The sequence below is a fragment of the Coregonus lavaretus genome, assembly GCF_964263955.1.
Source record: "Coregonus lavaretus genome assembly, chromosome: 23".
NCBI lineage: Eukaryota > Metazoa > Chordata > Actinopteri > Salmoniformes > Salmonidae > Coregonus > Coregonus lavaretus.
In genome coordinates, this window is record NC_140010.1 from 30758359 (window position 1) to 30778049 (window position 19691).

General features: G+C 42.9%; 1 protein-coding gene across 1 annotated transcript in view; it reads right to left on the bottom strand.

Moving 5' to 3' along the window:
- LOC311098962 (xenotropic and polytropic retrovirus receptor 1 homolog) overlaps positions 1 to 19691 on the bottom strand; it is a 44246-nt gene that overhangs the window by 18062 nt on the left and 6493 nt on the right. Inside the window, exon 2 of the mRNA XM_084139531.1 lies at positions 6001 to 6052. Within this exon, the coding sequence (XP_083995657.1) occupies positions 6001 to 6052 (52 nt within the window). The remainder of the gene's footprint in view (positions 1 to 6000; positions 6053 to 19691) is intronic.

Below are 19691 nucleotides of genomic sequence, written 5' to 3' on the forward strand. Positions count from 1 at the left end.
AGTGGCTGAATCATGGACCAAATGACAGTTTTTCCTCAATGTCCCTTTTCTTGTTTTTCCAATGGGATCTTAATATTATTGAATTGCTATGAACCCCTCAACAGGCTACCTCTGCTATATACCACCCAATAAAACACTTCTCTGGTGTGATGTTTATCAAGTTCAATGTACACCGAGTGAACAAAACATTAAGAACACCTTTTTAATATTGAGTTGCATCCCCCCTTTTGCCCTCAGACCATCCTCAATTCATCAGGGCATGGTCTCTAGAAGGTGTTGAACGCGTTCTACAGGGACACTGGCTCATGTTGACTCCAATGCTTCCCACAGTTGTGTCAAGTTGGCTGGATGTCCTTTTGGTGGTGGACCATTCTTGATACACACGGGAAACTGTTGAGTGTGCAAAAACCCAGCACCTACTACCATACCCCGTTCAAAGGCACTTAAATATTTTGTCTTGCCCATTCACCCTCTGAATGGCACACATAAACAATCCACGTCTCAATTGTCTCAAGGCTTAAAACTCCTTATTTAACCTGTCTCGTCCCCTTCATCTACACTGATTGAAGTGGATTTAACAAGTGACATCAACAAGGGATCAGACTGGTCAGTCTATGTCATGGAAAGAGCAGGTGTTCATAATGTTTTGTACACTCAGTGTATAGTGTAGGAAGTTGAACTCCCAGTTTGATTAAGGTTATCAACTGCCCCAGGGCATGGCAACAGCACTAGCACATCCCAGCAGTTTGTGTAGTACTGGTTTGACTGTGAGCCAACCCCTGTATAACTGGTTTGGGTAACTCTCTGTATAGCTCTACAGAACTGGGTCACTGAGGCTGTCTGGGCCCCACACACCAACCAATCGATACACAGCTGGATGACACACTGACAAATCACAGGAGCGCCTGAGTAGTGTGCACATATTGTTGGCCTAGAGTTGAAGAAAGACCCTTAAAACAGTTTTGACACAGTGGGTAGATGGTGGTGGCAGTGAAGTCAGACTTGTGAGAGTGCTGGTAAAGTAAGTGACATCATGTCGTCTGTGTGTGAAAATTAACGGGCAAAACCAACCTCACAAGTCTGCAAACCTCAGCTGTTTCCAAGGACCATCATTAACTTTTCAATTACATTCAATTTGGCCTAAAATGGGCCTGTGATTATCATCAGTCTGCCATGGCAAATAACAGCTATTTACACCCAGTTCTGGCACACACACACACACACACGTAATGGTACAAAAACAGCAGCAGAGATAATCAACACACACCCACACACATATTCATAAGCATCAGCCATTCATAACTGTCATTTACAACACGTGGGTAGGTCACATCCTCGCTCCCGTTCTCTCTGACACACTCACACAACACATTGACAAACAGCTGCAGAGATCACAACAATCAATTCACGCATAGTTCTATTACCATCTGTTGATTGGAAACAACTATGCCTTTAGGCCTAATTCATGTAGTGAATGCATCTATGGTGTATCATAGTGATGTAAACAAAGACGACTGCAGTCTGCAGTTGTGAGTTTGGAAAGGGTAGGCCTACTGAAAAAAGAGCTAAGGGTTAACAAAAATCAAACAGTTGGTTGGGAGTCTCACAGTGTGCGGACTGTGGTGTCTTCTTGGTTATATAACACAGGGTTGGTTACTATTTTGTTATTACAGTAAACACACTGGGAGCATAACAGTGTCCCAATACTTTTTTGCTGATGCACTGGTGAGTTGAGTTTCAACCCGGGCAACACTCCAGGCCATGTGTCCACTGTCCAGCCATAGCAACAGCACCTACAGACCCAGAGATAGGCTCGCTCCAATCCTATCAGTGGCAGTGATGGTTGAACTATGACCTCAGATGAACACAGGAATCTGTGTTTGTTTTCGCGCCGAAGAAACACAGGGATATACAGTGTCTTCAGAAAGTATTCAACCCCCTTGACTTTCCCCACATTTTGTTGTGTTACAGCCTGAATTGAGATTTTGTGTCACTGATCTACACAATACCCTATAATGTCAAAAAGTGGAATTATGTTTTTAGAAATGTTTATAAATTAATCAAAAATGTAAATCTGAAATGTCTTGAGTCAATAAGTATTCAACCCCTTTGTTATGGCAAGCCTAAATAAGTTCAGGAGTAAAAATGTGCTTAACAAGTCACTTAATAGGTTGCATGGACTGTGGACTGTGTGCAATATTAGTGGTTAACATGATTTTATTTAATGACTACCCCATCTCTAGACCCCACACATACAATTACCTGTAAGGTCCCTCAGTCGAGTAGTGAATTTCAAATACATATCTCACCACAAAGACCAAGGAGGTTTTCCAATTCTTTGCAAAGGGCACCCAATGGTAGATGGGTAACATTTTTCAAAAGCAGACACTGAATATACATACGTTTGAGCATGGTGATGTTATTAATTACGCTTTGGAGTTACTACAAAGATACAGCCGTCCTTCCTAACTCAGTTGCTGGAGAGGAAGGAAACCGCTTAGGGATTTCACCATGAGGTCAATGGTGATTTTAAAACAGTTACATTTACATTTTAGTCATTTAGCAGACGCTCTTATCCAGAGCGACTTACAGCTAGTGAGTGCATACATTTCTCATAGTTACAGAGTTTAATGGCTGTGATAGGAGAAAACTGAGGATGGATCAACAATATTGTAGTTACTCCACAATACTAACCTAAAATGACAGTACTAACCTAAAATATTCCAAAACATGATTCGTGTTTCTTTTTTTTCTTTTTTTTTAGGGGGTAGATCAGCTTTAATATTTCAGATAGATTGTAACATGCATCATGATTGCAATAAGGTACTAAAGTAAAACTTCAGCAAAAAAAACTAACTTTTTGTCCTGAATACAAAGCATTATGTTTAGGGCAAATCCAACACAACACATCACTGAGTACTACTACATATTTTCAAGCATAGTGGTGGCTGCATCATGTTATAGGTATGCTTGTCATCGATAAGGACTGGGGAGTTTTTCAGGATAAAAAGAAACCGAATAGAGCCAATCCTAGAGGACAACCTGATTCAGTCGGCTTTCCAACAGACACTGGGAGACAGCAGGACAATAACCTAAACACAAGGCCAAATATACACTGGAGTTGCTTACCAAGACAACATTGAATGTTCCTGAGTGGCCTAGTTACAGTTTTGACTTAAATCTGCTTGAAAATCTATGGCAAGACTTGAAAATGGCTGTCTAGCAATGATCAACAACCAATTTGACAGAGTTTTAAGAGTTTTAAAAATAATAACGGGCAAATATTGTACAATCCTGGTGTGCAAAGCTCTTAAGAGACTTACCCATTAAAACCCATTTGACGTGACGTCACTTTGAATATTGAATAGCTCCCCGTGTGTTTATGCTTGAGACTTAGTTCTTTCAGTGGCTACAGCTCAATCCCCACTTTCTGCCGATATAAAGCTTGCGCCTATTCCATAACATGGGGCATGTGAAAGAGGAGACACTCACAGTGTTGTTTGTTTTGCTCTACGACATTCACAAGCTTTACGGCAGTCATCTGAACATTGACGACCACGTCCTAATTTCGAAGATGTCTTCTCACAAAACCGACTGTCCAGACTGAACCGTTTGAGCTATAAACTAATAAGTCACCAACATCGACAGGTAAGATGTTCACCAACATCGACAGGTAAGATGTTCACCAACATCGACAGGTAAGATGTTCACCAACATCGACAGGTAAGATGTTCACCAACATCGACAGGTAAGATGTTCACCAACATCGACAGGTAAGATGTTCACCAACATCGACAGGTAAGATGTTCACCAACATCGACAGGTAAGATGTTCACCAACATCGACAGGTAAGATGTTCACCAACATCGACAGGTAAGATGTTCACCAACATCGACAGGTAAGATGTTCACCAACATCGACAGGTAAGATGTTCACCAACATCGACAGGTAAGATGTTCACCAACATCGACAGGTAAGATGTTCACCAACATCGACAGGTAAGATGTTCACCAACATCGACAGGTAAGATGTTCACCAACATCGACAGGTAAGATGTTCACCAACATCGACAGGTAAGATGTTCACCAACATTTAGCTCTATGACGCGCACAGGCTTCAGGGGAGTCGTCGGAAGCTAACCCAGTGCCGGGCCTTAAAAATGTCACAACGTGAATAGGGTGTAAAAGTGCCATAACCAAAGTTTGCTTATATTTCCTAGATATAGGACAGACACATCAAAACCTTATTCCTTAGGATTTCTTTTTTGACTGTCTTTTGCCATTTATGAATGTGTTATTCAATGCGTTTCTATGGCTATAGCAGTAAAGGCCAAATTCAATATATGTCACGACTTCCGCCGAGGCTGCCTCCCCTCCTTGTTCGGGCAGGTTTCGGCGTTCGTCGTCACCGGCTTACTAGCTACTGCCGATCCCATTCTCATCACTCCATTTGTCATGTCTTGTCTTGTCAATCACACACACCTGGTGCTCATTCCCCTAATTAGTATGTGTATGTTCCCTCTGTTCCCCTTGTTTTTGTGAGTGATTGTTTATTGTGAGAGCGAGTAGCTTGGTTGAGCTACTCTTCCATTTGTATTGGCCAAGGTGGAATACTTTCCCTTGTTATAGTTTCATTTTCACGCTGGTTCGTTTGATTTATGTAAACGGAATAAACTCTGGACTTTGGTGTTTTACCGCCTGCGCCTGACTCCTTCATTCACACCTCGTCACAATATATAAAAAAATAATAATATATATATATATATATATATATATATATAGGTCCTAAAATTCAAACTCAAATAGCTAAATGATCCTTGGTATGACCATCTTAAAACACATGTTAGCTTAGTAGATATCGCGAACAAAGGGAGTTACACCCCCCCCCCCCCCACTTTGACAGAGTATTTTGTGTAGATCATTGACAAAAAAAATGACAAATCAATTTTAATCCCACTTTGTAACACAACAAAATGAGAAAAAAAAACAAGGGGGTTGAATACTTTCTGAAGGCACTATAGGCCTATACACACACACACACACACACACCACACCACACCGAAGTTCAAATACAATCTGAAACCTTTCAAATACTTTGAGCATTTGCTTGCCCCTGCCTGGATTGCGAGGTAGGTGGCTGAAGTATTTGAACCCAGGTCTGACACACAGATATGCACACGTTTGATAGTAAACCCTTTCTATCCTTTGAGAGAAGCTCCAGTGTACAATCCCCCACCTACATGTTTTCTCGGGTCCCCTCAAGCTTTCACTAGCCTAACGCCTACGTCTAACTTCAGGCACATCTCAAGGTTGATAGATGCCAACTCTTTCCACCCTAATCAGCTACACTATACAATCCTACACCTACATGTGTGTACTGCAGTTCCGTCCAGCTTTGACTGTGTTACCGACTTCAGGCTCTTACAAAGGTGTTGACAGGCGAGTGGAACAGAGTAGCCTCTGTGGCCTGGTCAAACGTAACAAGCTGGATTAAGTCTTCAAGCCCACAATGCCACGCAGACATCACAGGGAACTCTTAACAAAGGAACATGACGCGTTTCACTGAGAATCACGCTGTAGAATTGGATTAGCCGTCCAATAAACTGAAAACAGCTATGACGACGCCAGCGACAGTAGAAAAAGGCCTGAGCAAAGCATTCTGTCATTCTTCTCCATGTTAGACCAAAGACTGATGGACAGAAGCTTCATTTAAAGAGAGAGGGGTATTTGAGGGATGAAATTTGATTATTGTGCACTTTTCTTCCTCTCCCTGGCTCGACAATCTTTTCCTCCACTCTCTTTTCTCTCCTAGTCTATCTAATGCAGATGATTGACTTCGTTCTTGCATTGCTATCTGCAGCAGTTTGATACTGAAAGGCCAAGGGTTACCTAATAGTGGTGTGTTGGGGGGGACGTGTGGGTCAGGGTTGTGCCCTAATAGTGTGCAATATGCACGTACACTGCATGTGCACGCACACACGCGCACACACACATACCTTACCTTCGATAGAGGGGGCCTGGTCCTGGGCAGAATACAGCATATCCTTGAACGCCTACAGATCAGAAATAGAAAAACAAGAAAGGGGTAAATAAAAATCATAATAATCACTAACCTAACTATTCGGATGACACATATAAAAGGCATAATGCACTGCAGACGTTTTATTTGAGGCGACATTACTTATGTTTCGACCTTTAAACTCTTTAAATAATGCACTTTATGTACACAGATGTAAGCCGACAGCACAATGTGGTATTGCAGCACATGATGCAGGGCTCCACAGTTCGCCCAATTTACTCGCATATGCGCTTAAATATTTTGCTGTGCGACCCAGAATTTTTATTTAGGAGCACCAGTGTGCCTAGAAAAATGAAGGATTCTAGCTTTATTACCTCATATTTTTCATTGTGCTCCTAAATGCCTTTGTGTGCACCTACATTGTTTTACTTAGGCGCACACATGATCCTTGTAAAAAAGGTCAGCGTAGAGCCCTGTGATGTACTGTAGTGTATGACTCATGACGCTTCCACTACTTAACATGGGCAACCAGATTATTCCACCGCTGACTAGCTAAAACAGACGGCAAATTTCTGCCCAGGAGCAAGTAAGCAGGCAGGCAGGCACAGAGGTAGACAGACAGCGACCAGAGACAGTACAACCAACCAGCCAGCCAGCCAGCCAACCAGCCAACCAGCCAGCCAGCCAGCCAGCCAGCCAGCCAGCCAACCAGCCAACCAGCCAGCCAGCCAGCCAGCCAACCAGCCAACCAGCCAGCCAGCCAGCCAGCCAGCCAGCCAACCAGCCAGCCAGCCAGCCAGCCAGCCAGCCAGCCAGCCAACCAGCCAGCCAGCCAGCCAGCCAGCCAGCCAACCAGCCAGCCAGCCAGCCAACCAGCCAGCCAGCCAGCCAGCCAGGGGAAATCTACTGAAGCAGCAGAGTTGCGTGATAAAACAGGTCATGATTTTCAGGGCTTCAAATCTACCAATAGAAAAGGAAGGCGAAAAAGGGGAAGCGTTCTGTCCTAGCTGTCCTTGGCATCAGCGTGACAAAGGAAACAGTCAAGGATATTCTGGTGCATCAGGGAGCCAATCACATAGAACAGAAGGCGCTTTTCGAAGCTCTAGCCCCCTAGTCGGAGAGTCCAGACAATGGGTACAGAATAGACAGAGTCAGCAGCAGATAGCTACTGCAGTCTTTCTACAGTCTCTCGGTGTGTGTCGCGGAGTGCAGAGAACAAGAAGCCACTCATTATTGTGGAGAAGCCAGCGAGACAGAAGACAATAAAAGTCCTCTGTGCCAATAGAGCCGCATGGTCAAGGTCACTCATGCTTTGCTGAATGAGTGGATTCAGTAGATTTACAAACAAACAAGAGCTACGAATGAAGAGAACGAATGAACAAATGATTGGGAAAGAAGTCTAGTTCACTGGAAGATAACATATTGGTTATGTTGTACTGATGTGGACAAGTGCAAACAGGAGTTTCAAAGTCTTGCCTGTTTTATTTCGTTGCAGTCTGTGCATGACCTGGGATCAGTCATTTTGCTTTGGGTTCGTTGGCATACTTGTGTTGTGTGGGAGTGTTTGGCGTTTGTGTGAGTGAGTGAGTGTGTGCGCGCCTGTGTGTGTGCGTGTGTGTACTATCTTACAGTGGGAATCCCAAATCAATCATTCCCAATCATTCAGTGTTTGCTGGTTCTTTATCAGGGTTCCATACTGTCACCTTATCCAACGTGTGTGTTTGTGTGTGTGTGTGTGTGTGTGTGTGTGTGTTTCCAACACCGCCAACCCCCACTGTTCCCAACAACAATGATGTAGGCAGATCCATTCTCACATGCTTGTTTTTTTCTCATCATGTGACTCCTTGGAACAACAGTTTCAACATCAGGCTACAATAACAAGCACCCTCAGTTCCTCAGTCCAAGAGATGCCCCTAAAGAGTCCAGATAAATGTTACTCCTAGGCAATGGCCTGGGGTCAGCTTTCGCTGCCTTAATCCAAGCCTACACTATTAGAAATGCTGTTCTTAGAGTCTAGACAAGAGATTCGGGGGAAAGTCTACCCTACCTAGATGGGGGAAAAAATGACTTACACTAGTTTATGCCTATTCTCTTAGAACTTGGCTAGATCTGATAGAATCTCATAAATAGTAAATAGCGAGAGCGTGAGAACCAACAGACTAGGGGCACTGTGTAGTCCTCTTTCTTAGCTATGGTCTTCTGTGAGGGGTTGGTTGTGTTCCAGCCCATCTCCACACAGTCGGACTATGTTTATCATATTAATGTGGTTCCTAAGATGTAAAACACTTCTCCAGGCATTGTGAGATCTGATCATTTGCACAGTGCGACGGGCTGGAACGCAACCAGTGTCTTTCTTAATCTGCCCTGGAGCTGAGCTAGTCAATGACACTGATACGACCCTGCCGTGAACCTGGTTCCTGCCTGACCCTGCTCTGCACTGTACCCCACAAAGACAGTCACGGGACTGTCCCTGTGAGAAAGAGGGCTAATATAATGGAACAGTCCACTGTTAAAATGATCCAGTAGTTTTATTAGAAGCATTCATTTTTGACCACAGAGGGGAAGGCCTGACGAAGACCCTTTTGTGGTAAAATCTTTGCTAGTATGTAAAACCACGGGAACATTTAGCCCCTAGGCTTAACCGTGAGAAAGTGTCTTCCTCTTTTTCACATGACGTTTTGTACCCTTTTTTGCACTACTTTCGAACTAGCAGTCCAGTGTTTCCCTAGGCTTGTTCTGTTTTAAAGTGGTGAATGTGTTTTGACTGAGCAGCAAACGGTTTGTGGCACAGATGGTAGGGATGATAACAGCGGCAGCGGCAGGGATGGCATGACATGACATGGTCTGCTTACAAAGCTCACCAACTGTCATGCAATGTTCAGCATATAGCCTACACGGCAGAGCGCGCTGCTACTAGTGTAGCGAAAGCCCTCGCTTTCCCACACTACCCACGGTGTACGGGTGTGTACGTGACAGAGAGGGCAACTGCCCGTGCTTGAGCCTGTGTGTGTATCAGCGGGTGCTAAAGCGTACGTTTCCTAAAGAAAGCAGACCACTACAGGCAGGCGATTATCCCTTTAGCCCAACCTCCCTCCATCGTCCCTTCATCCTCCCTCCTCTTCCCTCTTCTCTCCCGCTGTACTCCTGTTGGCCTTTCACAGTTCTGTGGTATCTTTGCAAATGGCTTTACTCACACAGCGTGGACCGTAATACAGGCCAAACAACAACACAAGGCCAGCCAAAATCAACGCAGTGTGGACTGTGGAGATATGGGGGGTGTGTGTGTGTGTGTGTGTGTGTGTGTGTGTGTGTGTGTGTGTATGTGTATATTAGGCTACACTAGGAGGAGTCTAGGAGACAGAGCCTGGTTAGAATGAACATAGAGTCAAGTTGAGTGACTTCTGACTACAACTGACAGCTCACTCCGTCTCCAATCTCACTGCATTCGTTGGCCGAATAGGCTAATATGCTAAAAGGAAACTGAGATAGATATATATATATATATATATATATATATATATATATATATATATATATATATATATATATATATATATATATATATATATATTTGGGTGTCATGTCATGCTTATAATAGGATTATATCTACTCTATGACGCACAAGCCAAGATGAAGGAGTAGGTGGGCTATAAACTATTAACTACTGGTGAGTTAGCCACTGCACATCTCCAATGTGAGCTCAGTAAACCATAATCATATTCATCGAACAGAAAAAAACTGACTGAAAACGGAAGGGACTACCTGAACATGTCCAATAAGAAACGTTGTTTTCCGTTGCAAACCATTTTGCCCTAATGAATACGACCCACAATGCAATGACAACAGCAATAATCATAAACTGTGACTTTAATGGATTGGTGCAACTCCCAAAGATACAGCAGTGTAGACAACAACAGAGGTCACACAGACAGCACTAAGACACACTAATGACAACCGTAACCACAGTCACACACACATGAATACAAACAGACATGAATATGGCACGCAAACACATGAATGCGCACACAGTCACACACACGTACGCAGATGAATTCCAACGACAAAAATAAACAGTACAATGACAGACATAAAATGTCTGCTGCCTGTAAATAAATAAAACTAAAGGTGCTGCAGGGTCAATCTGACGTCTGCATTGGCCATGCAGCATTTACGGTGATACGGCCTCAGCATTCATACTTCTTGCGCTTCGCGGAGCAGCGCAGAGCTCTTGTCAAGGAAGTGAGTTTGTGTTTATACAGGATCTCCCGCCCCCACCTACCGTCAACCAATCATGTCAACGCGGAGCTATACAGAGCTATATGAAGCCCTCCGCATTGTTACAAAATTTGGGAGGCGCACCACGATGCAGTATGGACCTCAATTTGGCCTCTGCATGTCACCGGACGCTCCGTAATTGCGTCACACCCTCTATACGGAGCCTCCGACCACATTTTCGAATCAAGCATAAATTGGCTTTAAGCCTCAGCCTGTTTCCCTTCTGAATCTAATTCAGAGGCAGTACAGTGGTCTGCTCACAGAGCCCTGAGAGAGAGAGAGAGAGAGAGAGAGAGAGAGAGAGAGAGAGAGAGAGAGAGAGAGAGAGAGAGAGAGAGAGAGAGAGAGAGAGAGAGAGAGAGAGAGAGAGAGAGAGAGAGAGAGAGAGAGAGAGAGAGAGAGAGAGAGAGAGAGAGAGAGAGAGAGAGAGAGAGAGAGAGAGAGAGAGAGAGAGAGAGAGAAGAGAAGAGAAGAGAAGAGAAGAGAAGAGAAGAGAAGAGAAGAGAAGAGAAGAGAAGAGAAGAGAAGAGAAGAGAAGAGAAGAGAAGAGAAGAGAAGAGAAGAGAAGAGAAGAGAAGAGAAGAGAGAGAGAGAGAGAGAGAGAGAGAGAGAGAGAGAGAGAGAGAGAGAGAGAGAGAGAGAGAGAGAGAGAGAGAGATCAGTCAACAAATACAACACCTTTACGAGGAATTAAGATATATTCTCAGAGCGGCACATGCATGCACTCACACACATGCATACATGTGTGTGCGCGCACACTCAAACAAACAAACAAACAAACACACACACAGCAAGGCAGAATCTAACAAACAGGTTCTCATAAATAGGCATAAGCAGATTCTCACAAATATTTTGAAAACCACTACATGAATAGACTACACTTCTGAAAACCACTACACAAGTGATAATTCGTCCCTATGTGTTGTGCAATTCCAGACAACAGCCGGGAGTCTGGAAAGACAAATTGTGTCATCATTGTGTAAAGAACTGATCCCTGCAAGAGCCACAGAGCATCATTCAGTGTCTGTTCCAGCCCTGTCCATCTCTAACCGGTAGGCTAAGAAACCTCAGCAGCACTGATGTTAAATGATTAAATTATATGTACTGCAGATGGAGGGAGTGCTATTTTCTGAGGGAGAAGGAAAGGGGTGCTGGGTGTGGTGGACACATAACTACACCATATTTCATACATTTTTAAGAATGCCGGCCTGCACACCTGCATGGATCAATATGCCATAAATCTATTTGGCATGCTTATTTTATAACAAAGAAATGCTTTAGGGACCACTGGTCTGTACCCATTTTGTTCACACACTGTCCAGCAGACTGAAGTCCTGGAGGAGGGCAAGCTGACCCTTTCCAGAGATGTTATGAAAAGAATCAGTGCAAGAAGCAGCAATGGGTAGATTAGTCCCGTGTAGCTCAGTTGGTAGAGCATGGCGTTTGGAACGCCAGGGTTGTGGGTTCGTTTCCCACGGGGGACCAGTATGAAAAAAAAAATGTATGCACTCACTAACTAAGTCGCTCTGGATAAGAGCGTCTGCTAAATGACAAAAAAACTAACAAACAAAAATACAAAAAAAATAATAATAATATTACAACTGGAGGGAGCTGTGTTTCAGTCTGACTGAGGACAGCAGCCGTCATCACCTCCAAATGCAGGTGCTCATTGCAGAGCTACAGTATGTTGCTGCATTCCACACCAGTTCCATAGATTGCAGGTCTTTTCAACCATCACCATCGAACAGAGGCACTGAGTTTTGTAGTTGCTCCCATGCTGCCGGAAAAAATTTAGGGGATCAGTAATATGGTGTGCCCTGTATTACAGGTAGCTAGCTACTGTATAACATTTCTGAACTAGCTAGATAGCTATTTGGTTGCAGTTAAATAATTGCATTGCAAGAGTTCGCTTGCTAGCTAGCATAATAAGGTAGCTAGCTAACTAAATAATAACATAATGTTGTAGTTAGGTAGCTATGGCTCAATGAGTAACGTAGCTAGTAGACTTGCTAAAACACTAGCTAAATAGCTCAAATGCTTGACATTCACTGCCTCAAAAACTTAACTCACTGCAGGTGCAAACCCCTCACCCACGAAAAACTTGCTAGCTAGCTAACCGCTAACGTCAGTGTTGTAGTACTTGAGACCGGTCTTGTCTCGGTGTCGGATACATTTGTACTCGGTCTTGACTCGGTCTCGGACAGTGAGGACTTGTAATTTCTTCCCGAGACCAGCGGAGTAAAGAACTCATAATTATGAGCTTCCATTCAGTCAGCGCATAAAACCGCTACACCAGGCCAAATATATACACTTCTTTATTGAAACATTAATATCTTTACAGCCTTTATATCTATTATAGACATGTTTGCGCAGTGGCGAACCTATAGGCCTTCAGTGTGTGACATGTTCGTGATTCTGAAAGGACAGCAACCGTAATACCAGCGCGCTCATGTAGGAGAGTGCACTTTTTGTAAAACACAAAGGGCCAGCGGTGTAGTGGAGGGTATACGCAGGTATAAGCCGTATCCCCTCTTTTTTAACAGTGGGCATTGCGTATACTCACTTAATCCCTACTGATGCGTATCAAAGTGGTGTAGTGGAGGTATAAGACTTGTAGTACAATAGAGAAATAACGCACAAAGTAGCCCTACACAATCGCAATGCATGTGAAATATATTCACATGCTCGCCGCATACATAACCTAGTTTCAGCGGAATAGCATCTGCATGCAGCAAGAGTGTGCAGCTCTCAACTGGTTTTGGCATGGAGCAGCTCACAGAAGACTGACATTGGTAGCCAGTAGGGTAGGAAAGACATTTCAACTTATGATATCTACCAGTAAATGCTAACTAAGGCAACAATGGGTATGCAAACCAGGTATTGAAAAAGTTTAGTCCGAAGTGTTGGTTAGTAGGCTATTTGTGATGCACAATTGTCATCATGTGCTGTTTGCATCAGGGGCGTAGAAATGGATGGGCCTGAGTGGACACAGGCCCACCCACTGGGGAGCCAGACCCTGACAGGCCCACCCAATTAGATTGATGTGGTTTAAGCATTGTTGTGGACTTAGACAGTCATGTTTTTGTAAAATAAATAAATAAGTGATTTTAAGAGTGACAATCTGAAAAATCTATAGGAAAACTCATAAACAACCATAGGAAAACATAGGATGTTTCACACAGGGTGCCTTTCCTTCACTGGGCAGGCCGTTTGGGAACTTTTGGGCTAAATTTGATTCACCAGGTAACACTACACCACTGCATAGGGCCGATGGAAAGACAGCAGCCACACACCATGATGTTAAAGGATAAGCAGTCCATAAACTCAGAGCGCAGAACGACTGATTAATTTATGAACGCGCAACACCTGCTGAATATGAACGGTGTCAGTAAACGTAGGCAAAAAAAAAAATAGTTAGTCAAGAACGCTCTAGGTAACATGTAAACAGCCTAACCAGCTCTGCTATGGCAAGTAAAATGATCAGAGTGCGGTGTTCTCTCATTTGTGTCTGGAAGTAGCTTGCTACCAAGCTAGCCAACTTTAGCCAGTTAGCTTGGGTGCTTGGTTGGGACAAGCATTCATTGGCATGCAAGCTGCAGAAGGACAATGAGGCTATAATTCCCCATTGTTTATCAGTGCAATTTGACGGCCAACTAGCTGAAAAAGCTTTAGAGGGTTTATCTAATGTTTCTTCGTTAGATTTGAGCTAATATTGCTCTGGTTAGCATTAGTTGTTGATCTTGTTGTTGATGGTCATAAATGAGGGAGAGAGAGCCTACCTTTTCATGGCTGTTTGATCAATAGGACTGTAATGTTCCCAAACGTAAGACGACTCCCGTTAGGCCTGGGCGATATGAGCTAAAACTCATATCTCAATCTTTTCAAACTTATGGCCGATTCACGATATACAGTACCAGTCAAAAGTTTGGACACACCTACTCATTCAAGGGTTTTTCTTTATTTGTATTATTGTAGAATAGTGAAGACATCAAAACTATGAAATAACACATATGGAATCATGTAGTAACCAAAAAAAGGTGTTAAACAATTCAAAATATATTTTAGATTCTTCAAAGTAGCCACCCTTTGCCTTGATGACAGCTTTGCACACTCTTGGCATTTTCTCAACCAGCTTCATCTGGAATGCTTTTCCAACAGTCTTGAAGGAGTTCCCACATATGCTGAGTATTTGTTGGCTGCTTTTCCTTCACTCTGCGGACTCTGCGGTCCGACTCATCCCAAACCACCTCAATTGGGTTGAGGTCGGGGGATTGTGGAGGGCAGGTCATCTGATGCAGCACTCCATCACTCTCCTTCTTGGTCAAATAGCCCTTACACAGCCTGGAGGTGTGTTAGGTCATTGTCCTGTTGAAAAACGAATGATAGTCCCACTAAGCGCAAACCAGATGGGATGGCGTATCGCTGCAGAATGCTGTGGTAGCCATGCTGGTTAAGTGTGCATTGAATTCTAAATAAATTACCGACAGTGTCACCAGCAAAGCACCCCCACACCATCACACCCTCCACCATGCTTCACGGTGGGAACCACACATGTGGAGATCATCCATTCACCTATTCTGCGTTTCTGAGGCAGGTAACTCTAATGAACTTATCCTCTGCAGCAGAGGTAACTCTGGGTCTTCCTTTCCTGTGGTGGTCCTCATGAGAGCCAGTTTCATCATAGCGCTTGATGGTTTTTGCGACTGCACTTGAAGAAACTTTCAAAGTTCTTGACATTTTCCGGATTGACTGACCTTCATGTCTTAAAGAAATGATGGACTGTCATTTCTCTTTGCCTATTTGAGTTGTTCTTGCCATAATATGGGCTATCTTCTGTATACCACCCCTACCTTGTCATAACACAACTGATTGGCTCAAATGCATTAAGGAAAGAAATTCCACATATTCACTTTTAACGAGGCACACCTGTTAATTGAAATGCATTCCAGGTGACTACCTCATGAAGCTGGTTGAGAGAATGCCAAGAGTGTGCAAAGCTGTCATCAAGGCAAAGGGTGGCTACTTTGAAGAATCTCAAATATATTGTGATTTGTTTAACACTTTTTTGGTTACTACATGATTCCATATGTGTTATTTCATAGTTTTGATGTCTTCACTATTATTCTACAATGTAGAAAATAGTAAAAATAAAGAAAAACCCTGGAATGACTTATGTGTGTCCAAACCTTTGACTGGTACTGTATATCTAGATTTTGAAAATGTTTTCTCTAAATAATCTTTGTTGTACAATTAAAGGTCAAATACACTGCATTTAAAACAGTCAGCAATGATCTAATGAATTCAGAGCTTGTGAAATTATATATAGGCCTTTGGAAAGTATTCAGACCCCTTGACTTTTTCCAAATTTTCTTACGTTACAGCCTTATTCTAAAATTGATTTTTTTTATTTTTACATCCTCAGCAATCTATACACAATACCCCATAATGACAAAGCGAAAACAGTTTTTTAGAAATTTTAGCAAATATATTACAATTTACAAAACAGAAATACCTTATTTACATAAGTATTCCGAATCTTTGCTATGAGACTCTAAATTGAGCTCAGGTGCATCCTGTTTCCATTGATCATCCTTGAGATGTTTCTACACCTTGGAGTCCACCTGTGGTAAATTCAATTGATTGGACATGATTTGGAAAGACACACAGCTGTCTATATAAGGTCCCACAGTTGACAGTGCATTTCAGAGCAAAAGCCAAGCCATGAGTTCGAAGCAATTGTCCGTAGAGCTCCGAGACAGGATTGTGTCGAGGCACAGATTTGGGGAAGGGTACCAAAAAATGTCTGCAGCATTGAAGGTCCCCAAGAACACAGTGGCCTCCATCATTCTTAAATGAAAGAAGTTAGGACTCTTCCTAGAGCTGGCCGCCCGGCCAAACTGAGCAATCGGGGGAGAAGATCCTTCATCAGGGAGGTCACCAAGAACCCGATGGTCACTCTGAAAGAGCTGTTGAGTTCCTCTGTGGAGATGGGAGAAACTTCACCAATCAGGTCTTTATGGTAGCGTGGCCAGATGGAAGCCACTCCTCAGTAAAAGGCACATGACAGCCCGCTTTGTTTGCCAAAAGGCACCTAAAGACTCTCAGACAATGAGAAACAAGATTCTCTGGTCTGATGAAACCAAGACTGAACTCTTTGGCCTGAATGTCAAGCGTCACGTATGGAGGAAACCTGGCACCATCCCTACAGTGAAGCATGGTGGTGGCAGCATCATGCTGTGGGGATGTTTTTCAGTGGCAGGGACTGGGAGACTAGCCAGGATCGAGTCAAAGTTGAACGGAGCAAAGTACAGAGAGCTCCTTGATGGAAAACCTGCTCCAGAGCGCTCAGGACCTCAGACTGGGGTGAAGGTTCACCTTCCAACAGGACAACGACCCTAAGCACACAGCCAAGACAACGCAGGAGTGGCTTCGGGACAAGTCTCTGAATGTCCTTGAGTGGCCCAGCCAGAGCCCGGACTTGAACCCGATCTAACATCTCTGGAGAGACCTGAAAATACCTGTGCAGCAACGCTCCCCATCCAACCTGACAGAGCTGGAGAGGATATGCAGAGAAGAATTGGAGAAACTCCCCAAATACAGGTGTGCCAAGTTGTAGCGTCATACCCAAGAAGACTCGATGCTGTAATCGCTGCCAAAGGTGCTTCAACAAAGTACTGAGTAAAGGGTCTGAATACTTATGTAAATGTAATCTCCGTTTTTTATTTGTAATACATTTCTAAACACCTCTTTTTGCTTTGTCATTATGGTGTATTGTGTGTAGATTGATGAGGGGAAAAAACAATTGAATACATATTAGAATAAGGCTGTAATGTAACACAAAATGTGGAAAAAGTAAAGGGCTCTGAATACTTTCCGAAGGCACTGTATGTCTTCCACAACCATAAGACCCACTTTTATTAGTTATTTTATCAAAATGTACCTGCTTTTTCTTTTTGCAATAATCACTTATCTGGCTTTCAGGTCTGTCTATAAAAATGCCCTTTTTGTTACAGATGTAACCAGAACCATGCATAATGCACTAATAATATAGCAGGCGTTATAGAAAATGAACACCTGTCTCATAAACAATCTCTCAAGCACAAGCCCACATGCTTGTAAGTAGGCAGCTAAAATGACTAACATGTAAGTTTAGCCAACTTGGATCTAGGTATAATTTCAGTTGAATTGTTATGAACACAACCTTCAGTCCGTCTCCAACTGTTTGAACAGCATGCTAGCCTGTCCACTTTGTTCAGATGTTGAAATCAAGTGGCCTACCTTATTTCTCAGAATTATATATATTTTTATTGCTTATTGCACATTTATAAAACACAGAATAAACTGTTAGTATAACAATCTTTATTTGACTAAAATGCTGCTAGCAATACGTGGTACCATATTGCGCGCGCGACAAACTGAGCATTCATTTTCCAGAATGAATGTTCATTGGTACATAAAATGCAAATGAATTACTTAAAAATCATACAATGTGATTTTCTGGATTTTTGTTTTAGATTCCGTCTCTCACAGTTGAAGTGTACCTAAAACCTGCAAAATCGGCAGTGTATCAAATACTTGTTCTCCCCACTGTATATGTAATTCCTAAACATTCTAAGAATTTATGTAAATGTTAAAATGACTATATCTAAGTGGTCACTTGTCAGATTTCTTTTTTTTAAGTGTGTCATTCTTCCTGGGGGTGTATATGAACAGATTTTAATAGGATTTCATGTTGCTAAAATGCTGTCAGTTCCACTTTAAATGCAACAATGTTTCACACACAAGTTATTTTCAAAGAGATGGCTAACAACAGCAAGTGCACTGCAATACAAAATACAGTTCCACTCACCAGATGATCATTTGAAACTGAACTTCTCTTCTGTAGGCATAGCAGGCCCATTGTTCCCCACTGTGTTTGGGTTAGTAATCATTTGCAGAGTGGATCAATTTTCCCTTAGCATGCATTTTTTCACTATTCTGAATGTCTAAAGAATCCATATGATGTTCTGAAATACAGTGGGGAAAAAAAGTATTTAGTCAGCCACCAATTGTGCAAGTTCTCCCACTTAAAAAGATGAGAGAGGCCTGTAATTTTCATCATAGGTACACGTCAACTATGACAGACACATTGAGAAAAGAAAATCCAGAAAATCACATTGTAGGATTTTTAATGAATTTATTTGCAAATTATGGTGGAAAATAAGTATTTGGTCATCTACAAACAAGCAAGATTTCTGGCTCTCACAGACCCGTAACTTCTTATTTAAGAGGCTCCTCTGTCCTCCACTCATTACCTGTATTAATGGCACATGTTTGAACTTGTTATCAGTATAAAAGACACCTGTCCACAACCTCAAACAGTCACACTCCGAACTCCACTATGGCCAAGACCAAAGAGCTGTCAAAGGACACCAGAAACAAAATTGTAGACCTGCACCAGGCTGGGAAGACTGAATCTGCAATAGGTAAGCAGCTTGGTTTGAAGAAATCAAGTGGGGTCAAAATGATCACAAGAACGGTGAGCAAAAATCCCAGAACCACACGGGGGGACCTAGTGAATGACCTGCAGAGAGCTGGGACCAAAGTAACAAAGCCTACCATCAGTAACACACTACGCCGCCAGGGACTCAAATCCTGCAGTGCCAGACGTATCCCCCTGCTTAAGCCAGTACATGTCCAGGCCCGTCTGAAGTTTGCTAGAGTGCATTTGGATGATCCAGAAGAGGATTGGGAGAATGTCATATGGTCAGATGAAACCAAAATATAACTTTTTGGTAAAAACTCAACTCGTCGTGTTTGGAGGACAAAGAATGCTGAGTTGCATCCAAAGAACACCATACCTACTGTGAAGCATGGGGGTGGAAACATCATGCTTTGGGGCTGTTTTTCTGCAAAGGGACCAGGACGACTGATCCGTGTAAAGGAAAGAATGAATGGGGCCATGTATCGTGAGATTTTGAGTGAAAACCTCCTTCCATCAGCAAGGGCATTGAAGATGAAACGTGGCTGGGTCTTTCAGCATGACAATGATCCCAAACACACCGCCCGGGCAACGAAGGAGTGGCTTCGTAAGAAGCATTTCAAGGTCCTGGAGTGGCCTAGCCAGTCTCCAGATCTCAACCCCATAGAAAATCTTTGGAGGGAGTTGAAAGTCCGTGTTGCCCAGCGACAGCCCCAAAACATCACTGCTCTAGAGGAGATCTGCATGGAGGAATGGGCCAAAATACCAGCAACAGTGTTTGAAAACCTTGTGAAGACTTACAGAAAACGTTTGACCTGTGTCATTGCCAACAAAGGGTATATAACAAAGTATTGAGGAACTATTGTTATTGACCAAATACTTATTTTCCACCATCATTTGCAAATAAATTCATAAAAAATCCTACAATGTGATTTTC